At 41.1% G+C, this 19,607-nt stretch overlaps 1 protein-coding gene across 1 annotated transcript in view; it reads right to left on the bottom strand.

Moving 5' to 3' along the window:
* The window catches only part of GLI2 (GLI family zinc finger 2), a 200,254-nt gene that overhangs the window by 86,687 nt on the left and 93,960 nt on the right, over nt 1–19,607 (bottom strand). The window contains exon 2 of the mRNA XM_065413137.1: nt 12,781–12,886. Coding sequence (XP_065269209.1) covers nt 12,781–12,886 — 106 coding nt within the window. The remainder of the gene's footprint in view (nt 1–12,780; nt 12,887–19,607) is intronic.

The raw sequence follows: 19,607 nt of genomic DNA, 5'->3' as shown, positions 1-19,607 counted from the left end.
AGTAGGGTTGTTAAATCCACTACCCTGGCCAAATTCCATTTTAGGTTCTTACATGCTGATCATCTAATTTCCACCTATCATTTGTATTGGGTAAGGCACTCTTCACTTCCTCACCTAAACTGCAGCAGAATTTTGCTGTGTGAGGTTAAACAGCAACTGTACTCTACTCCGGAGATGGCTGGATTTTAGTGGTGGGTGACATGAGACCTCTCTTTTTGAAGTGTATGAAGTGCTTTGGGATCTGTTGGGCTGAGAGGTGCAAAATAAATATAAGTTTTTATTTCTTTGTTTTGAGAATGCTAGTGGGGTAACTTGGAAGCAAGTAAACTTCTATTTAAATGTTTAAACGCATTGTACTGAACTTTGCAGATTCTTTTCCTCTCATCCGCACACCACATTATTTCTCACACCCCCGGCCACTTTCCCTTATAGACAGAAATAGTTCAGCGGGAGGTGAGGAAGCAGCTAGGAAGAGGGGATATGGTAAGAGCTATGACCTTTTCCCTAGGAACTGCATTCAATGTTCTTCCTTACCAGCCCGTGGAAAATACGACGTTATTCACATTGACCTAGACCCTGGCATGTGGTAATTCACACATTTTATGGGAGCCAGGGTGCAGATGATTAATGATTAATGCAGATTAGAGAGGAAGGATAGACCTGTGGTTAGGATGTTGGCCAAAGACATGGGAGTCCAAGGTTCAATTTCTTGCTCCAACACAGGCTTCCTGTGTGACCTTGGGCAAGTCACTTAGTCTCTCTGTGCCTCAGTTCCCCTTCTGTAAAGTGGGATGATTGTACTTCGCAAGGATGTTATGAGGATAAATACATAAGAGAGGTGCTCAGATACTATGCGTAATAGGGATGGTAGAAGTATCTATATTAGGGATGCACTGCTTCTACTGTAATTGAAAACTAGTTCAACACCATTATCCAACTATCTATTTTCTAGATGAGTGGTGTGGCCACACGGGCTCCAAAGACCATTGAAGTCAACGGAAGGAAAGACTTTCATTATGTTTAGTGGGCCTTGTATCAGACACTAAGTTACAATTTAAACTGAATAAGTTTATTCTATCCTAGCCATGGAACTGGTACTATATTTAAGACCTCAGAATCTGGCAGTTGGTATTATAGTAGAATTGCTCACTACATCAAGGGTACAAACAGGGAAGAGATGCCACTGGAAGGTATTAGGCAGTCAGTAGTTCTAAATAAACAACTACCATTAACTCAGGATGCAGAAACCTTTGGTTATTTCAAACAGGACATTTAAATTGCTAAATCGATCCAAGAGAATCTCCTCTCCCTCTTAACTGCATATATGATCACAGTCAATATTCAGGACAAGAATCCCACTTACTTCATTGGGAATTTCCCCCCATTGAGCACTGCAGGACTGGGCTGAATGTCATTATGACACCATCTCTGTTAGTTTATATTTGAATCAAGAGAGCCATTCCTGAAGCCTGGAACATCAGCAAAAAACCTAACACCCTAACAAGTCTAAAGTCAGTTGGAAAGTCTAGATTGTCCTGTCAAATGAATGCAATATTAATGTTTTAACAGCTGAATTCTATAAGTGGGATTTAATGAAATCTATGTAGTGGGTGTTTTTAAGGCCTCAATTCAGGAGAGCATTTGAGCCTATGATTAAGTCCCATTGATGTCAATGGGATTTAAGCACATACTTCAAATTAAGCATGTGCTTAAGTGCTTTCCTGAATAGGGATAGATTTAAGCTTTGCTGCCTAGAAAACCTTTATATACCACTCTGCCTTATCACCTGTCCATCTCTTTTCAAATCTCTTCTTCAGACTTCTCTTTTTTCCTGTTGCCTACATCTCTTAATTTAAGCTCCCTTTCATTTATTGGTTTGATGATGGAACACTTTAATTCTTTCACTGCCCAATATCTTTACATGACTGCTTTCTGTCATTCATATCACATAAAGTCTTCTCTTGAAGTGTTTAATACTGTAGAGCATTTTGGGATGAAAGGTGATATATAAAATGAAGTTGTACTGAATCATGGCGTTCTGAGAATCGGGACACATTATCTGGATTAAAGTATTGCCCTAAAGTAGAAATGAACTTGAAACTTTCCCATTTTATTTATGTATGAACCACAGTCCTGTAGCCCTTCCTCTAGCAGCAGTAATTTTGGATATGTGGTTACTCTGTGGGATCTTATTAGAGGTTTTCAGATGAGGCATTCAATCAGCAGCTAACAAGTCCTTCATCTGGTTTGCAAATTGCAAGTAGCTAAAGTACCTCCAGGACCATAATGGAGAAGATTCTTAAGAACACTCAAGACGAAACAGAATAACTTGTCTTCATGATGTTATTACTGTGGCACTGTGCTATTTTCAAAAATTTTCAAAAGCCCCCGATTTAAGAGCCTAAGTCCCATTTTAAAAGTAGCGTAGGCATTTAGGAGCCTAAATTTCATTGAAAGACAATGGAATTAGGCATCTAGTCTGATTACACTGGACCCTCGCTAGAACACGAGTCTATATAGCGTGATTTCGCATATAACGCGGTCGCGGCCATGGATCCCAAATTTAATTACTTTAATTGCAATTCATTTTAATGCAGTCCCCGCTATAACGCGGTACCACACATGGATCCCAAATCCCGCGTTCTAGCGAGGGTCCGGTATTTTCATTCTCTAATTTCTGAATATCAAAGTTTAGCTCTGTTATTTGCCTATTTCAACTGGGAAACAGAAAAGAAAAGTTATAAAAAGCCTACAAAGCATAAAATTATATAGATGCTGGAACTAGGGGTGCTGGGGATGCTGCCGCACCCCCTGGCTTGAAGTGGCTTCCATCAGATACAGGATTTACAGTTTGGTTCAACAGCTCTCAGGACCCCCACTCTACAAATTATTCCAGCACTCCTCATTATATAAAAGTACAGTTTCTCAAAGAGCGCTGGCACACAGAAGAAAAGCATACATCTGTGGCTCAGAGTCAAATTAAGGGATCCAGAATGCCCATTTGAAAGAATGTACTCCAGCTGAAGCTTTCTGCAGATTTGCATCTTTTCAGAACAATAGCACCCTGGTCTGCCCTTTGAGTTTTGCAAATGCATGTGTAGAGTTAGCTCCAGGCAGGGTATCCAGATCCACAGCTCTGCCAAATAGGGGCTTTTTTTTTTTTTGCCCCAGCCATCTGGGTGGTCTTAGCATCAGGTTTGAAATACCTAGAATCCCTCGAACCACATGTTCTAATCCCAGTAGAGTTGACTCAATCCTTCATCTTTCCAGGGTAAATGGACTTTTATGCACTTTTTTTGTGGGAGTGGGGGTCTTTTGGATGAGATTTTAAATATCTGTGCTCTGCATGGACATCAAAGATCCTGCATTTTCATTCCCGTGTCATAAGCCAACATTCCTGCCATTCGGTTTTGTCTCTCAATACTGCCCACTGTTTGCTTGCCTGGGCCAGTGGTGAAGAGTGCTGTGGAGGCAGAATGTCCAGCCCTGGGAAAAGGGAGTACCTTATCCTCTGTATCGCTAATCAGTGCCACTGATGGGTCTTCTCCAGTCTTCTCTACAAGCTAGAAGGATTTCAGAGAAGCCCAATGAAAATGAGGGGGTTAAAATAATTGATTTCTGAGGAAATGTTATAGGCTACAGTGGGTCTAATTGGTTACTAAGAGCAGGAGGAATATGATAACATTCTACTAATGTCTGAAGTGCAAAATTTTATTAGGGTGGTGCATAGGGAGTTGCTAGTAGTAAGGGGGTGAAATTAAAGAAGAGAAGGTGTAGGGTGACTTATCAAAGTAAACTAATGGAGAGCTCCATTAGATTGTGTAACAGTCTGGTAAAGGAAGTAGTGGAACTCCATCCTTTGGGACATTTAAAACTGGATTGGACACAGCACTGGAGAACATTCTATAAGGAACAATGATGCATTGGCACTGGGATGCACCAGGTGCTGCAATAAGTCATCATAACATCTCATTTCCATGAGTCCACAAGAACTAGGTTGGTTGTGAAATATGGCCTTACAGGGAGGATTTAAAGTTAAGAAAAATGGAAGGCAAGGGGGATCCCTTCCCATTTAGACTGGAAAAGACTGTGAAAATTTTATGAAGTGAATGGCAAGAGGTAATAACTATTCAACTCCCATGACACATGAGGTCAGCATGTGAACAGTGGTAGAGAATGGACTATTGAGGGAATCCTAAAAAGTTTAGAGAATGGACCATACCGCTGAAAATAGCCTATAAAATTTTCCACAGATGGGAAATTTTGACAGTTGCCCATCCTTTATTTTATTGTCTGAAGTGATCCTGTGAATATTTACCCCTAGGAAAGCAGTGAGGGAATGGAGTTCAATTTTTTTTTCTAAAGCGTGAGTTTAGCACTGGATAAGGGTGGAGCATGAAGTCACTTTCAACCTATAATAAAGAGAGGTAAGCAAAGGAATGATCACTTAAGACTTTTGACGTGAAGCTTTGAGAATGACACTTACTCAAAAGCAGCCGTGGGTTATGGAGTGGTGTCATCAATGAACACACGCCAGAGATTTAAATAAAAGCCCTCAGAGATCAGATTCCTGTTTTCAATGCAGAATATCCTAATCAGTTTTACATATCCAACAGTGATTGGATCAAGTCAGAGTTGCAGTTCATGTTTCAGAAAAAATTCTTGCAATTTAACGAGCCAGACCCTCAGCTGGTGTTAACTGGCACAGCTCCCTTGAAGCCAATTGAAATCCACTAACTTCACTGGAGCTAAGCCAATTTACAACAGCTACAGATCTGGCCCAGTACATTTATTAATTCAGTCTACAAGGCTTGCACCTTACTTTATGGTTTAGCAACTCTGACACAAAATACTTTCAAATCTGTTTGGATTTAAAGTTTATGGTTGAGATGTTCAAAGCACTCTGAGGGGTTTAAACAGACATCTTCCATTAAAATTGTTGTGCAATGTGTCTAAATCCCCTAGACCACTTTGAAAGTCTCCACTGAGATGCTTAGCACACACAGAGTCAAAAGAAATTATCTCCTCAAATTAAGGAAATACATTGTATAACTCCATTTCCATGTAATCACTACTATGACACCATTGTGAATAGGCATCAGAAGAGAGGGGCTGATTTATGTTTTCATGCTGGAATTGGTTATACCATCAGAAAAGCTACACAAACTCTCTAGCTATCATGTGAGCAGCCACCGTCTCTTGCTCCTTTTTATTTATTTTTTCATTTCATATGACTTTAGTGCTGGTGAAAGGTGCCAGAGAGGCCAGCTCTGGTTTCCAATGGCTTAATATGTTCACAAGTTCTGAGCACACAATGTCGCTACTGAAGCTGATGGGAATTGTGGGTGCTCATTTTCTGTGGATCCACAGGACAGAAGGTAGCAATGTGCCACAACCCAGCTCTCACAGACCACTTCTAGAGATGAAAGGGTCATAGAGCAGTACTCAGCATCTCTCACATTTCATCCTCGCTCTCAAAGAGCATTAGAAAAGTCCTACCCCTCTTTTAGAGAGCGAGAAACGGTGGCACAGAGAGGTGAAGTCAATTCTCCAAATGCACAAAGCAAGACAGATGCAATTTAGTATCCTGACCATTTAATCTTTGGCCTCTTGAAATTGGACAAGGCATCTAAGTAGTGCTACCTATGTTGGTTTTACAGTGAGAGCTGTATTAACATTCCCCAAATCACTTCATAGGAGTCACCAAAGAACCATCAGAAGGTAATAACTTTTAGTAACTACAGATTTGGGATAGGTTTGAACCAGCATCCTAGAGTGAAACAGGCTCTATAATCCATTATTGATCTCTTTAGTCATCCAGTCTAGGAAAGGAAGTGCGTGTATGTATGTCTGTGAGAGGGAGGTTGGGAGAAAGAAGGGCACAGGGTAAACTCCATATAATCAGCCAAAACTGCTTTCCAAATGAGCAACGAACGTATCCATTTGGTCAAAGTAATGAAATTGCAAAATACACAAAAATGTGTCTCCGGGCAGCTGTTTGCTTTGACTCCGGAGGGAGCGCTCTCTATCTCCAAAGCAGCACAGTACCATCAATCAGAACGTGCCAAAGCTTTGCTACTCCTGTAGCAAAGTAAATATGAAAATGCACACATTTTATTGGCATGTACGTTATGAGGTAAATTGACTGGTGTGCTTATTTCTAAAAGAAGTGACCTTAACGAAGGAGTCTCCCTTTTTTATCTGCCTGCCGGGATTAGGACTGCCATCTCTTTCCAAGGCAGAAACACCTTCTGGGTATAGTGGATTGTGTGCTACTCCCCCACCCCCCACCCCAACACTCCTAACTCCTCATCCCAGTTTCCCCACCCCCCTCCTCATCCCTGTCCATCTGCTTGCCCAGACAGTTCCAGTTTCCTGCTCTGCCCAGACCTTGTTCTTGCAGGTGGCTAAACCATTGTAGCTGAAACTTAAAAAAACAGCCTGAGGCAGACACCCACCATGGAAAATTTCAGCCCTAATGGTTAACGTTCAGCAAAGTTAGAAGCAATTGAAAACAGGATCTTATAATGAGAAGCTTAATTATGGGCAACTTTGCCAGCTCTGCCCATAAATATATCGATATTTCTAGGAAATTTTGCACCTGATTTTGGAAAAATGTTGTAAGTATCCAGGAGGCAGAAGAACTGTTTACCATAGTAAAAAGGACACAGAGTAGAGTAAAACTAGGAGAACTGGGGTCAGATGTAGGAAAAATGTAAGTTGAACACCAGGGAAAACTTCAGCTCCCAGGAAACTTATGGAAGCCCCATCTATTGAGACATTTAAAATTAAGCCAGATAAAAGCACTCAGAAAGGGACAATTGGGAACACTTTTGCATTGGCAGGGAGATGGACTAGAAGAGTCTTTCCATCTCAAGATCTTTTGGGGGAAATTCAGCTCTGGTGCAGATCACTGAAACCAATGGTATTTCACACATTTATGCCAGTGGTGAGTTTGGTCTTGGGATTCTATGTTTTTTTTAAAGGGACAACAGAATTTGGGTGACGAAACAACAATTCTTAAAAAAATAAATAAATAATGTCAGAACCACATCCTGAAAAGCCACTAGAACGCCAGCACAGAAACAACGCTGCTTTTGTTTGTTACACTACAGAGCGTCTGACAGGGCTTTAACCTCTGTTTAGGAGCTACTGTTAAAAAGCCTCTTGCTGAGTCAAGCCTAAGCATGCTGCTTACAAGGGTTAGCCCTGAGGGCTCTTGCGTTGGCAGAGGCTTTCTAGCTGAGTTAGGGTTTTTTTGTTTTGTTTTTTGTTTTGAAAAAACAGAGTAGCTAAGAAAGCCTAGACATGGGGAGAGAAAAGGGCTACTAATAATCACCTGATTCTCTGGAAGGAATTTTACTATCCATTTAAGGACATGATCCTGCAAATTTGACACGAGTGGTCCCATTCATTCAAATGGGGTTACTACCAAGATTCAGCATTGCACAATCGGACCCGAGTGAAGTAAACTTTTATAAAGTCATATGAAGAATCTTGCTAAATACACAATAGCCCCTTTTTTACAATCCACTGTTCAAATGCATCAAGTGAAGTCATTTGTCTCAGTGGACTACTGGAGTCTGAAAGTTTGATTCAACCAATATTGGGTCTGTAGTCTTCTTACAGCAAACTGTGATGAAAAGTGAAGAGAGAAATTCCAATCAATAAATAAATATTGTAGGGAACATATATCATCATAATTCATCCTCAGGACACAGTCCATCTTGTGTGTTGAATGAGATAGAAGTGTTCTGGAAAAAACAGTATGACTGTATAATTAAAGAGTGTATCACAGCGAATATGCACAAGGGAGTAGAATTAAGATTGCACAAGCAACCTTAATTTGGCATTTCCTAACTTCTGAGTGCTTGACTTTGCAACCTTAAATATTATTCTGATGTTGGTTTTAGATGTAATACACTATATATAATGCATTTATTTTCACTAGTATAATTTCTTTCCACGCTCTGCTCCTCTTTTTACACTCCCTATCTGTTTTTCACTCTGTGCTCTATTTTCACCTTCTTCTCCACTTGATCATCCCTATTGCCTCTGCTTTTCATAGAAGTTTTCCCTTGCCTCTCTCTCCTTTCCTCATATAAACATAAACCCAATGACACTAGAATCCAAGTTGATATCTTGATACCACAATGTTCTTATTGGTGTGAAATGAGGCAAAAATGAGTTCTCCCATTGCAGCCGCAGAGATCTCAGTACAACAACAGAGTGAAGAAACTTAGTTAAGGATGTCAGACATTTGCCAATCTCAGAGCAGAAAGTGACCAAAAGTGAGATTTTTCTGGATTATCCAAGCATATGCTGTGACTGTGCCAAAAACCACATGGCTGCAGCTGGCACCATCTGCCTACAATGACTGTTTCCACAGATGACACAGCTGGTATATCATGTAACAAAGCAAAAATAAGGGGTGGGGGGGACAGAAAAGTTGAATGTCCTAAAGACCAACTAAATATTACTTTGGCCTGAAAGGTGTAACTTGGATCTCACAAAGTATTTCCTCAGGTGGTACTTGGGCTTGTCTTGTTATGCAACCAGGTCCATGTAATTGAAGTTCAGTAAATAGGAAGAAGCCAAAGAAAACCCCCAAACTATTTGTCATGTTTCTTAAAGTGGAAATGACTGAAATGCCAACACACCCAACAACAAATGTAAATCTGGCAAGTCTTCTGGGCATCTGAATAATGGGCATCCAGAGTGAATGCACAGCTCCTTTATTACTCATCAGTCTTTCTATACTTCAACTTTTTATTTTAGGTCTCAAACAAAGAGCCCTGCATATATGACTGTCCTGTATGTCCCATCCCGCTAGACAGAACCCTGCTGATTACTACCCGACAGCTATGATAAAATAACTGGTGTTCTCATTAGCTTATATGCAAACAATGATAAAGAGGAATGTATAGCAATGTCACTTTGAGCAATCGGAAAACAAACCTTTGACACAAACCAGAAGGCAATAATAAGACTCCATGGCTGACAACAAATGAGACTACATCTAATTTGCTGTGCAATGTTCATGTAATTAGATACATTTGGTACAGGCAAGAAAGTAGACAGCTAGAATATGGTCTTGATGAATTGGGGAACCTCTGTCAAGCTCCGATCACATTAATCATAAAGCCAAAGCTCAGTGACTCAATTTTTCTTCCTAGCATTTACGATATTTTTCTAGAGGGAAAATGTATATGCTATTTAAAAAAAAACAATGATATTGTCTTTCCCTAGCACCAAGCTAACTATAGATATCTACAGTCTAAACTATGCCAGCAGAGTCAAGCAAACCCATGTATAACAACTGTGCAGTTGTTCAGGATGCTGTGTGTAACAGCCCACCCCACAATACCCTAGGTGGTCCTGGCTTCAGACATTTCTTTTATTGTCATGTACTGAAGAGAATAAGTGATATGCAACATTCTCTGCAGAGGACAGAGGAGGAGAGAAGAGTCATAGAAGAGGATGTGTAAGAGAAGGGAAAGAAAAGGGAGAAAGATAGGAAAGCAGTAGAAAGGAGTCTTAAGACTAGAGGTAACAAGGAGATGAGGCTGAGATGCATGGAGGTAAGAGAGAAAGAGAGACGAGAAAAAGTAGAATAAATCGAAAAGCAAGCAGGAATTTCACCTGACACTGTGCAGCTCACCACGGCCACTTACAACTTCACAGTAACAGCCTGAATAGAACTCGCATTCTCTTGCCCCCACAACACAGGCCTTTATCACTCGAGCGAAAGGAAAATCTCTCTTAGTTGTTAGCAACGTAGGGTCTAGCACAGATGGGTGAGCAGTTCTGAGTCTATCCATTAGTAGGGGGCAGTATATAAGCACGCAAATAAAATAGAGTTCCATTTTATTTTCCAGTCTGGATTATATCCTAAAAAATGCGGTACCTGCCAGTGAACCTATGCACAAAAAACCTTCCATAGAGGTAGTGTGCTGTTCACCTTCGGTGCTTCATCAGCCACAGAGGCAGCCCTTTAAAGCAAGCTCCAAAAGAGGGATGAATACGGCTGGAATTTTCAAAGCAAGAGTGAATTTCCTCTTCTGAGACTTATGGACAAGCTCTAATACACTAAATATTATGCAAGATGTTACTCTGTGCTGGATACTATTAGGATGTTGATGAGCTGAAGCATCCTAAATGAAAAAGGGCTTTAGCTATTGAGCATCCAGTTCTGTTCACATGGTTCTTTACGCTAAATAATAACAGGTGACTACTGGTTCTCCACTTGGGGAATGTGGCCATTACTAGTATATCTGCATACTGGGATGGGTAAACTGAACATCTAACTTGCTGATCACCAGACGTTTTGGAGCTCCTCACCCAGCTGGAGATTATCTGACTCATAGAATACTGTCAATCTCTTATTCACACTAGTAGTCAACTTGTAAGACCAAGCTGGCAAGTTCTGAGCTTCTTTTCTAGCTTGGCCACCCCAATGAAGAAACTTGCCTGGATTTAAGAAGGCATGAACATAGCAGCTGTTCCCTAAAAAGGCAGGGGAAAGGGGAGCAAGACAACTGGATGCCCAATGAAAATCCTGAATGGGAAATGGACAAACTGGACACACCCTAAAAATGATGACAGAGGAGACTAGTATGTGACAACCAGATCAGTCCCTCACAAGAAGCTCTAGGTGAAGAGATGTGGTCTTGTGGTCTGTTGGAGAAAGGGGAGGCCTGTGGAACAAGGAAACTAATACTTGGAGTCAATAGCAACCCCAGTATTAGACACCCAGATATACAAATATAATCTAGGTCAAAACACATGCCTATTTGCCCATGCTTGAGTAATAAGAGTATAGCAGTAGGAATATACTACTGACCACCTGACCAGGATGGTGACAGTGAATGTGAAATACTCAGGGAGATTAGAGAAACACTACCAAAACAGAAAACCCAATAATAATGGGGGATTTCAACTATCCTGTATTGACTGGGTACACGTAACCTCAGGACAGGATTCAGAGATTAAATTTTTAGACACCATTAATGCTGCTTCTTGGAGCAGCTAATCCTAGAACCCACAAGGGGAGAGGCAATTGTTGACTTAGTCCCAAGAGGTGCACAAGATCTGGTCTAAGAGGTGAATATAGCTGAACTGCTTGGTAATAACAACCATAATGTAATTAAATTTAACATCCTTGTAGAGAGGAAAATGCCAAAGAAATCCACCACTTCTCAAAGGGGAACTACACAACAAAGAGGCTTTTAAATGGAAATTAAAAGGAACAGTCACAAGAGTGAAATGCCTGCAAGCTGCATGGAAACTTTTAAAAAACATCAGAATAGAGGCTCAAACTATATGTATACCCCAAACAAAAGAAAAAAAACACTAAGAGGATGAAAAAATTCCACCATGCCTAAACAACAGAGTTAAAGAGATGATTAGAGACAAAAAGACACCTTTAAAAAATAGGAAGTCAAATCCTAGTGAGGAAAATAGAAACGGACAAACTCTGGCAAGTCACGTGTAAAAGTATAATTAGGCAGGTAAAAAAAGAATGTGAAGAACAACTAGCAAACGACACAAAAGCTAACAGCAACATTTTTTTCTTAGTACATCAGAAGAAGGAAGCCTGCCACACAATCAGTGGGGCCATGGAAAATCAAGGTGCTAAAGAAGCACACAAGGAAGACAAGGCTGTTGCAGAGAAGCTAAATGCATTATTTGCATTCGGTCTTTACTGCAGTGGATAAGAGGGAGATTCCTAAACCTGAGCCATTCTTCTTAGGTGACAAATCTAAGGACCTGTCTCAGACTGAGGTGTCAATGGAGGAGGTTTTGGAACAAATTGATAAATTAAACAGTAATAAATCACCAGGACCAGATGATATTCACCCAAGGGTTCTGAAAGAACTCAAACATGAAATTGCAGAACTATAACTGTGGTATGTAACCTATTGCTTAAACCAGCCTCTGTGCTAGATGACTGGAGGATAGCAAATGTGGTGCCAATTTTTAAAAAAGGCTCCAGTGTCTTCCCCTAACCACTGAGCCACTTTTTCTCTTCAACACCTGATGTGATGTAAGGAACACGCCTCCCTACCCTGCTTTATGCCCCAGCTAGGCTGTCAACTTTCAAAGGAGAAACACAAAACTCAGGCCTTAGCAACTGATGCAGGAGATCAAACCTGAAACACAGTTAGCCTTATCTATGGCTCTTATCCGCCTCTCACAGCTACCTGAGAGTCTGCCCCTTTGGCAATACCTGTATAGCTGGTGATGCCAATAGCCTCATGAACTCAATATGGCAGGCAAATAACCTTTCAGTTCACTTTTAAAGTGATGGTAGGGAGGGAGTGGTACCATAAGGCCACGGAGATTGAGGAGCCAAAGTAGGGGTTTTAGCCAAAGTGTAGTCAGAAAAGTCTCAGGTATATTACAGAGTGAAAAACGCCCCCAAAAATGTATTGGGCCATTCCTGTTCCTATGACCTCAGCTGAATAATGATGTAATAGCACTTTGCTTTCCATCCCAGGATCTTAAAGCACTGTACACACTCTAATTAAACCTCACGCACCCCAGACAGCTGGCTAAATACTATCATCAGCTGGGGAAAGTGGACAGGGTGGTTAACTGACTTGATTAAAGCCACACAGCAATTCTGGAAATAGAAGCGGAGTTCCCTGTTATACAGCCCTGTGCTTGAACCATTGTGCTGTGCTTCACACTCAAGTCCTAGCATCAATACAAAAAACCCCAGAAGAGGTTAGACTGAAGTGTTTTAGTAACACATGGGAGCAGAGATGCAAGACTTACCCATGAATAGCATGGATGGAGTGAGGTTCATAATGGTACCTTCCTTCCTGGTGACGCATGTCAATTGGCAAGGGAGCATGGAACGCTGGAAAAACGTGCGGCGGAACTGTTGGGGGGAAAAAAAAAACGTCAAAAACTTTTCCTTCTCTTTTAAAACAATTTCAAAGGAACTAAATCTCCATGAATTTCAGAGCATGAGCAATGCAAAGACATGGGGTCTTCATGATATCAGCGCTATCATACACCAGAGAAGTGGAATGAATAAATAATCAAAGTCATTTGGAGAAATCCTACATCTTCAACATAAAAGATCTCCAACAGGGTTTTTGACAAAGACAAGCAGCTAAGCGCTCTTTGAACTCAGGGAGATTATAGGAAGCACCAAGGAAAACTAGCCTTGTTACAAAAATGAGACTCGACAGAGTTTGGCAGAATCCAAATCTGCACCATCCACAACACCGGGAACGGCAGCAGCACCTTTCCTGAATGACTGTAGACACAGAGTGGGGATTGGGTTGGAACTATTTACCTAAAGTATAACAGCAAGAGCTGCACAAGTGCAATCCGTGTATACAGTCAGAGGCGGCTAAAAATGTCTATGGCTCAGGTTCTGTGAAAGGAGCCTAAATTGCTCTCTCTTGTCATCATTTGCGGGCCTATTTTTTATTCATTTGAGAAGCGTGTTTCATCTTTGATGGAAAGAATAAGTGGCCTCGGAAGGCACAGAACACCTACACTGACTTATTAAATCCACAGACTTTAATATGTATTATTGACCCCAAGTTTACAGCACGAATATTTCAGAGAGTTGTAGGACAAATGGAAAATTCATCAAGTTATTTCTCCACACCGCCTTGGACTATTCAGACTTATGGCCATGTCCTTTTGTTCTAAAATTATGGAAGCCAAGAGAAATACAATCAGCAGGGTCTCAATAAATATACCACACAGTAGTCCTTTGCTAGGATATATTATCTGGTCTATAATGATGGTGCATTCCACATTTGTAGCTGGGATCAAATGTAAAAATAAAAGGCCAGACTGCATGTGTCTTTTACAATCAGACAAAATTTCTTGATTAAAGATTAACTAATGTTTTCACAGGTCTTCCTCACCCTCACTCTTCAGTTTTGACATAGCACTTTTCATCACATTTTCTGTGTATCTGGAGCTTTTAAAATATTAGATTATTGTTCCAAACACCATTTTAACTAAATACTCCATTGTAACTTGCTTCCACCACCTGCAGCATTTCTCTATTGTGCAGGAAAGCAGCATCCCAAAACAAACCTACAATTCTTCACGGCTTGGCCCAAATCCTCAGCTGGTGTAAATCAGTCCAGTTCCATTGACTCCACACTCTTTTGTAAGGTTGACTTAAGAGTCCCAGCTGCGATAACAACATAGCTTTGACTTCAATAGAGCTTTGTCAATTTGCACCAGCTAAGGATCTGGTCCTTTAGGTTCAGCTACAGAAAATCTGCATTAAAAATCCCTATATATTTATGCCCTGGCAAATCAGGAAGGCGATCTGACGATCTTATCTGCATTTCAATCTAGAATCCTTGAGCTCAGCAGAACATGCATATCTGGATACTACGTCAGCTGTGCTGCCAGGAAAGGCGAGAGACTACATAAAAACAACCTTCCTGCCAACTACACTGAAAGGAGTTAAGCTAAGGTACTCGAGGTGGAAAGTATTCAAGATTCCACAGCAGACTTACTTTCAGTGGTAGAGTGGAGAGCTGGCACTGTGCAGTGCCCAATACAGTGGGAGCATTTTTGCAGCCTGTCTAATGTGAGGACACAGTAGGGTAACTGTTAAACCCCCAAGAAAGTAAGTAGAATAAATGTGTATCCTTTAGGATTTTCTTTTGCAGGCAAAAGATTCACCCACCCTCTTTAACCGTGCTGGGTAATATAAGTCTTTTAAATAAAGTCACTCGAGAGAAATAATCATTTTTAAGATACATCATGATCTAATGTTTCTCTAAGTCAGAAATGCAGAACGATCCTGCTAATGCTGAAAAGCCACATCCAAAATGCAGCTAATGGCTTGTTACACATCAGCTATTCTCCTTTCCACGGCACGGCCACTGCAGTCAACTGTCAGGGGCTTGGGTTGATCATTCAGAGACTGTCCTGATCTCCCGGGAAACTACTGTTCCACCAGAACCTCTTCTTTGCCAAGCTTGGAAGCTGGCCTTGCTCTCCTTAGTACATGCACACATGGCATGAAACAATGCGCAGGAGTCTTTCAATGAACTTCAGTGGGCCCTCAGCATCCACTGAGATCATTGAGAGCTATGAAAGAAGAAAACAGATCCCAGAAGCATGCAAGAAGCTTTGCAGGGCATGGTTTCTGCCTGTGTGATAGAGCCATTGTTGTATCTATCTGGGATGTACAGAGCAAGGGTTTATGTTGTCATACACAATGATCACACAATCAAACTGTCGCTATATGTTTTGCTGCACTAGGCTGCTGCCTGGCATAGCCAGTCCTATGCTGGACAGGTTAAGTATTTGCATTGCCATGGGCTGCAGGGGGAAGATTGTCTACAGAGCTCAGTTCCCATAAGAACAATAATTGCTGTTGGATGCTGAGTTCTGTTGTATATCTGGGTGTACATGTCTTGCCTTATGACTGCCATTGACTAAAGGAGGAAGAACTCAGGGCAGCATTGATAATTTATCTGCAAGAGCATTCCTTCCCTGCCACTCGTGATTTGGGGAAGGCTTTGCCTCTTGTTCTTGGGCACGGTCAACATAAAACCAATGTCTGAAAAAAATTCCTTGCCCCTGTTTCTAATTAGGCCTCAGTTTATTCATGTTGAGAGGAATTTAAACATGTACCATTTTTTGGCATTTATACCTTTGCTTTTTTTTTAAAACCATCTCAATCAATTTAGACACTAGAGATACTAGTCAGTTTCACTTTCAAGTTCTTTACTAGCACCATCACCTAATCCTTGTTTGGTTTCACCAGAGGACAAAAAGGGTGGTGGGGCAGTTGTTTTCAGTGATTTTCCTTTCCAGCTCTTCACATCTGTTTTTTTTTTCTGCCCACACACATTTTCTGGAGCAGCCACCAGACCTAAAAGCTACAATAGCTGGTGCTTTCCCTTTAATTCACTTCTGGATGCTTGGTCTGAAATAATGAATGGTTTTATAGTCAATCAACTACTAATTCATAAATGTCAGGCCCCCTCCCCATTTCCGCCTCTCATTTCCACCCCTCTTGAAGGGAGCAGCGAGCTGGCAACAGAAGTAGCAGCAGCGCATGCCATTTACAAAGATGGATGTTTTCACACATATGATTTAAAAAGACAATTATACTCAATTACTTCAAGTGAGCTCACGGTGATGCATTTCTAAACAGCCATTGGAGGTGCAATATGATGACTGGCACAATGAATTTGCTAGCTTTTATCTAATAAAGGCAATCCCTTGTTTAGACTTATCTGCTCATCATTGCGGCCTTCAATAGAGCAGAAAATTTATAAATAACTAGCAGACTTTGTATATTTAACTTAGAACCCTACTGATAGGTGTCAGAACTGAGTGATCTGCAGTGGTGGGACAAAGCCCTTAACAGGGGGAGTCTGGGGAAGTCTCTGCCATGGGAAAATGGTTTGATAATACTTGCTTGTTTGGTACGATATGGTGCATTCCAGAAGGCAAAAAAAGGGGGATCTTTAAAAGTACTATATCGCTCTGAAGCAGGGATAAACCTCTGGCACTTGCTATTCAGAAATAGAGGCAAGAGAGTGATCTGTACCTGAGGCAATGGGGGGAAAAAATCAAAGTGGTATAAAATGAGGGAGTGACAATGAGCGTATGAGTCTTTTACACAAAAATGATGTTGCTCTTAGGTATGTTTATAGCATCTAGATACTAAGCAGATGAGTACGTTAGCAACGCACAGAGTGAAAGCCACCCCTACTCAACTGCTACTCATAAAGGAATGTGTCTGCGGTGTTGCCTGGTTTGATTAGGGAAAAGTCTCTGTTACCTGTCCTCACTTGCCTGAGCTGATCTGGTCAGTTGTTATTAACAAGACATGGGCTGCCCACTGCCTCCTTCCCAGTCAAAGGCCATCCAACCTTCCAGCATCAGACAAAGAAAGGATGAAGAAGTGATGCAAGTTTAAAGGGGACGTCCCTGAGCTGAAAATCCCAGGAAGGGAGCAAGTATCAGAGGCAGATAGTTTTTGAGACAGAGGCAGACACTGATTATCTCCAAGGACAAGAATGTGCTTCAAGGGAAATTTGTGCAGAATAAATTTTTTGCATAACGAGCAAAAAAGAGTTTTATAAATCACCCTCAACACCACCTCATTTCTCCTTCAGAAGAAAAGGCCAGTTGGAAAAAGGTGACATGAACAGCTTTCAATGGAATATATTTCTTTGAGATCTCACATTAGCAATGATGTGTACCATATGTATATAATCTATATTAATATGCTAATAAGCTGACCAGTATGTATGTCACCATTGCCCTCTACTGGATGGAATCAGAATTGTATAGCTGTGTTGCATGGACCCCATTCTGCTAGTTTTCCTTCAGCTCTGTTGGTACAAGTCTGGCAGTTTGGAGCAGGAGGATCAGAAGTCTAGCCCCAATAGTGCTATGAAGTTCCTCAAATAACCTTCTGAAGCTTACGTTTCGGATTCTGTTTTTCGCACACTAGCTGATGAATTAACAAACCCATAAAACAGCATTTTCCAGCATTCCCGGACCAATTGTCATAATGTTGTTAACTCCCTTAGGGTAAAAACAGAATCCCAAAGTCAGGACTTGAGAGATAGGTTCCTCTCACGTATTTTCCAAATACTGGGTCATATCCTCAGATGGTATAAATTAGCACAGATTCAGTGAAATCAATGGAGTGATGCCAGTTTACACCAGCTGAGGATCTGGCTCACTGTTCTAATGTTTCAATTTTTTAACCCTGCACACATGTTCTTTTGCTGATGAGATCCAGGTTGTTGTTTTTTTTTTTTTTTGCTTTGCAGTTCATGTTGACAAATTTAATTTTGAAATATTTGTTTTGAAGGGGTCAAGTCAAAAACTATCTGCCAATGGACAGTGCTCTCCAGAAACACAAACAAGGGGGGAAAACTCAACCCGTTCGTAATACACTGATCTGAAAATGGCAAACAAATCCCTTTAAAGGATGACTTACATTACTATTGTGTTTATTGCAGCTGGCCTTTATGCTGGGGTAGCAACTGAGTCTTGGATCCTAGAGAACTCAGTGATGTTACACACAACTAAAAGCTTTTAGAGCTTTGTGCATGCCTTCTGATATGCATGTGGGGATCCCACTAAAGTTTTTTGGAGTCCCATGCATTCCGCTCTGGCCAGAAGGTGGAGGAGAATAATGTGGTCTTCCATAAGGATGCTCCATCAAACAAACTTCCCTCCTAGAATAAGTAGCTCAAGGTGTGAGCTGTGGCCGTTCTGCAAATGTACCACACTCTTTTTATAATCAAAAGGAAAAAGCCTGTGTAAAACAAAGAGGCAGTTGTCAAGATAAAGAAAAAGAATCTCTTTTAACATTGTTCGTGTTTTATTAAATGAACTTTTTTCCAAATCTGAATTTATTTTAGGGAATCTAACACCATACGTCACCTGTTAACATTCAGAAACCACATAAAAGGTGGGACTGTTTAACATTTCAAGTGGATGGCTTATAAAAAAAAAGGGGGTAAACTAAGTAATGGACCTACACACAAATAAGTACCTGCTATTAAGGGATCTCAGAGCATTTTGCAAACATTAATGAATTAAGCCCCATAGCACCTCTGGGAAGTAAGCAAAACTGTCATATTTTTTTTTACTGATGGGGAACAGAGACACAGCAAGGGTAAGTGATTTGCCCAAGGTAACACAGTAAAATTAGTGGCAGACCCCTGACTAGAACCGAGAAGTCCAGGCTCTTAGTCCATTGCTGTGACAAATAAACCAGCACAACTAGTTATAAAACTTACATCCAATATAAACCACAGATCCCTGGAAAAATGTCATTGTTATCTGGGATGCAGCTGAGTGAAAGTTGAGGACCAAAGCAGGGCAAGGGGGGGTTTGCTTTCAAATCAATGGCACAATCTGACTCCCTGAAAGATAAGCAACTGCAGCTCCCAAGGCCTGCAAGGAAGGCCACAGCACCTCACAGGCATAGGCCCTAAATTGGGGTGTGGGCGATCTAGGACGTGGGTTCCACATTAGCCACTACTGCCTTCACCCACAGCAACAGGAGCTCCCATGTTTCCTCTAAGATGCTCCAAAGGGGTTCAAATCCTGAGAACTGTGTTGCATTGATGAGGGTTAAAGACAGAAATGTCTACAGACATAAGAACATAAGAACAGCCATACTGGGTCAGACCAAAGGTCCACCAAGCCCAGTATCCTGTCCTCTGACAGTGGCCAATGGCAAGTGCCCCAAAAGGAATGAACAGACAGGTTATCATCAAGTGATCCATGCCCTGTCACCCAATCCCAGCTTCTGGCAAACAGAGGCTAGGGACACCATTCCTGCCCATCCTGGCTAATAGCCATTGATGGACCTATCTTCCATGAATCTATCTAGCTCCCTTTTGAACCCCGTTATAGTCTTGGCCTTCACAACACCTTCTGGCAAGGAGTTCCAGAGGTTGACAGTGCGTTGTGTGAAAAAATACTTTCTTGTGTTTGTTTTAAACCTGCTACCTATTAAATTCATTTGGTGGCCCCTTGTTCTTGTATTATGAGGAGTAAATAACACTTCCTTATTTACTTTCTCTATACCACTCATGATTTTATAGACCTCTATCATATCCCCCCCT

This window comes from Emys orbicularis, chromosome 11 (genome assembly GCF_028017835.1).
Source record: "Emys orbicularis isolate rEmyOrb1 chromosome 11, rEmyOrb1.hap1, whole genome shotgun sequence".
NCBI lineage: Eukaryota > Metazoa > Chordata > Testudines > Emydidae > Emys > Emys orbicularis.
This window is presented reverse-complemented; position numbering and strand designations above follow the sequence as displayed.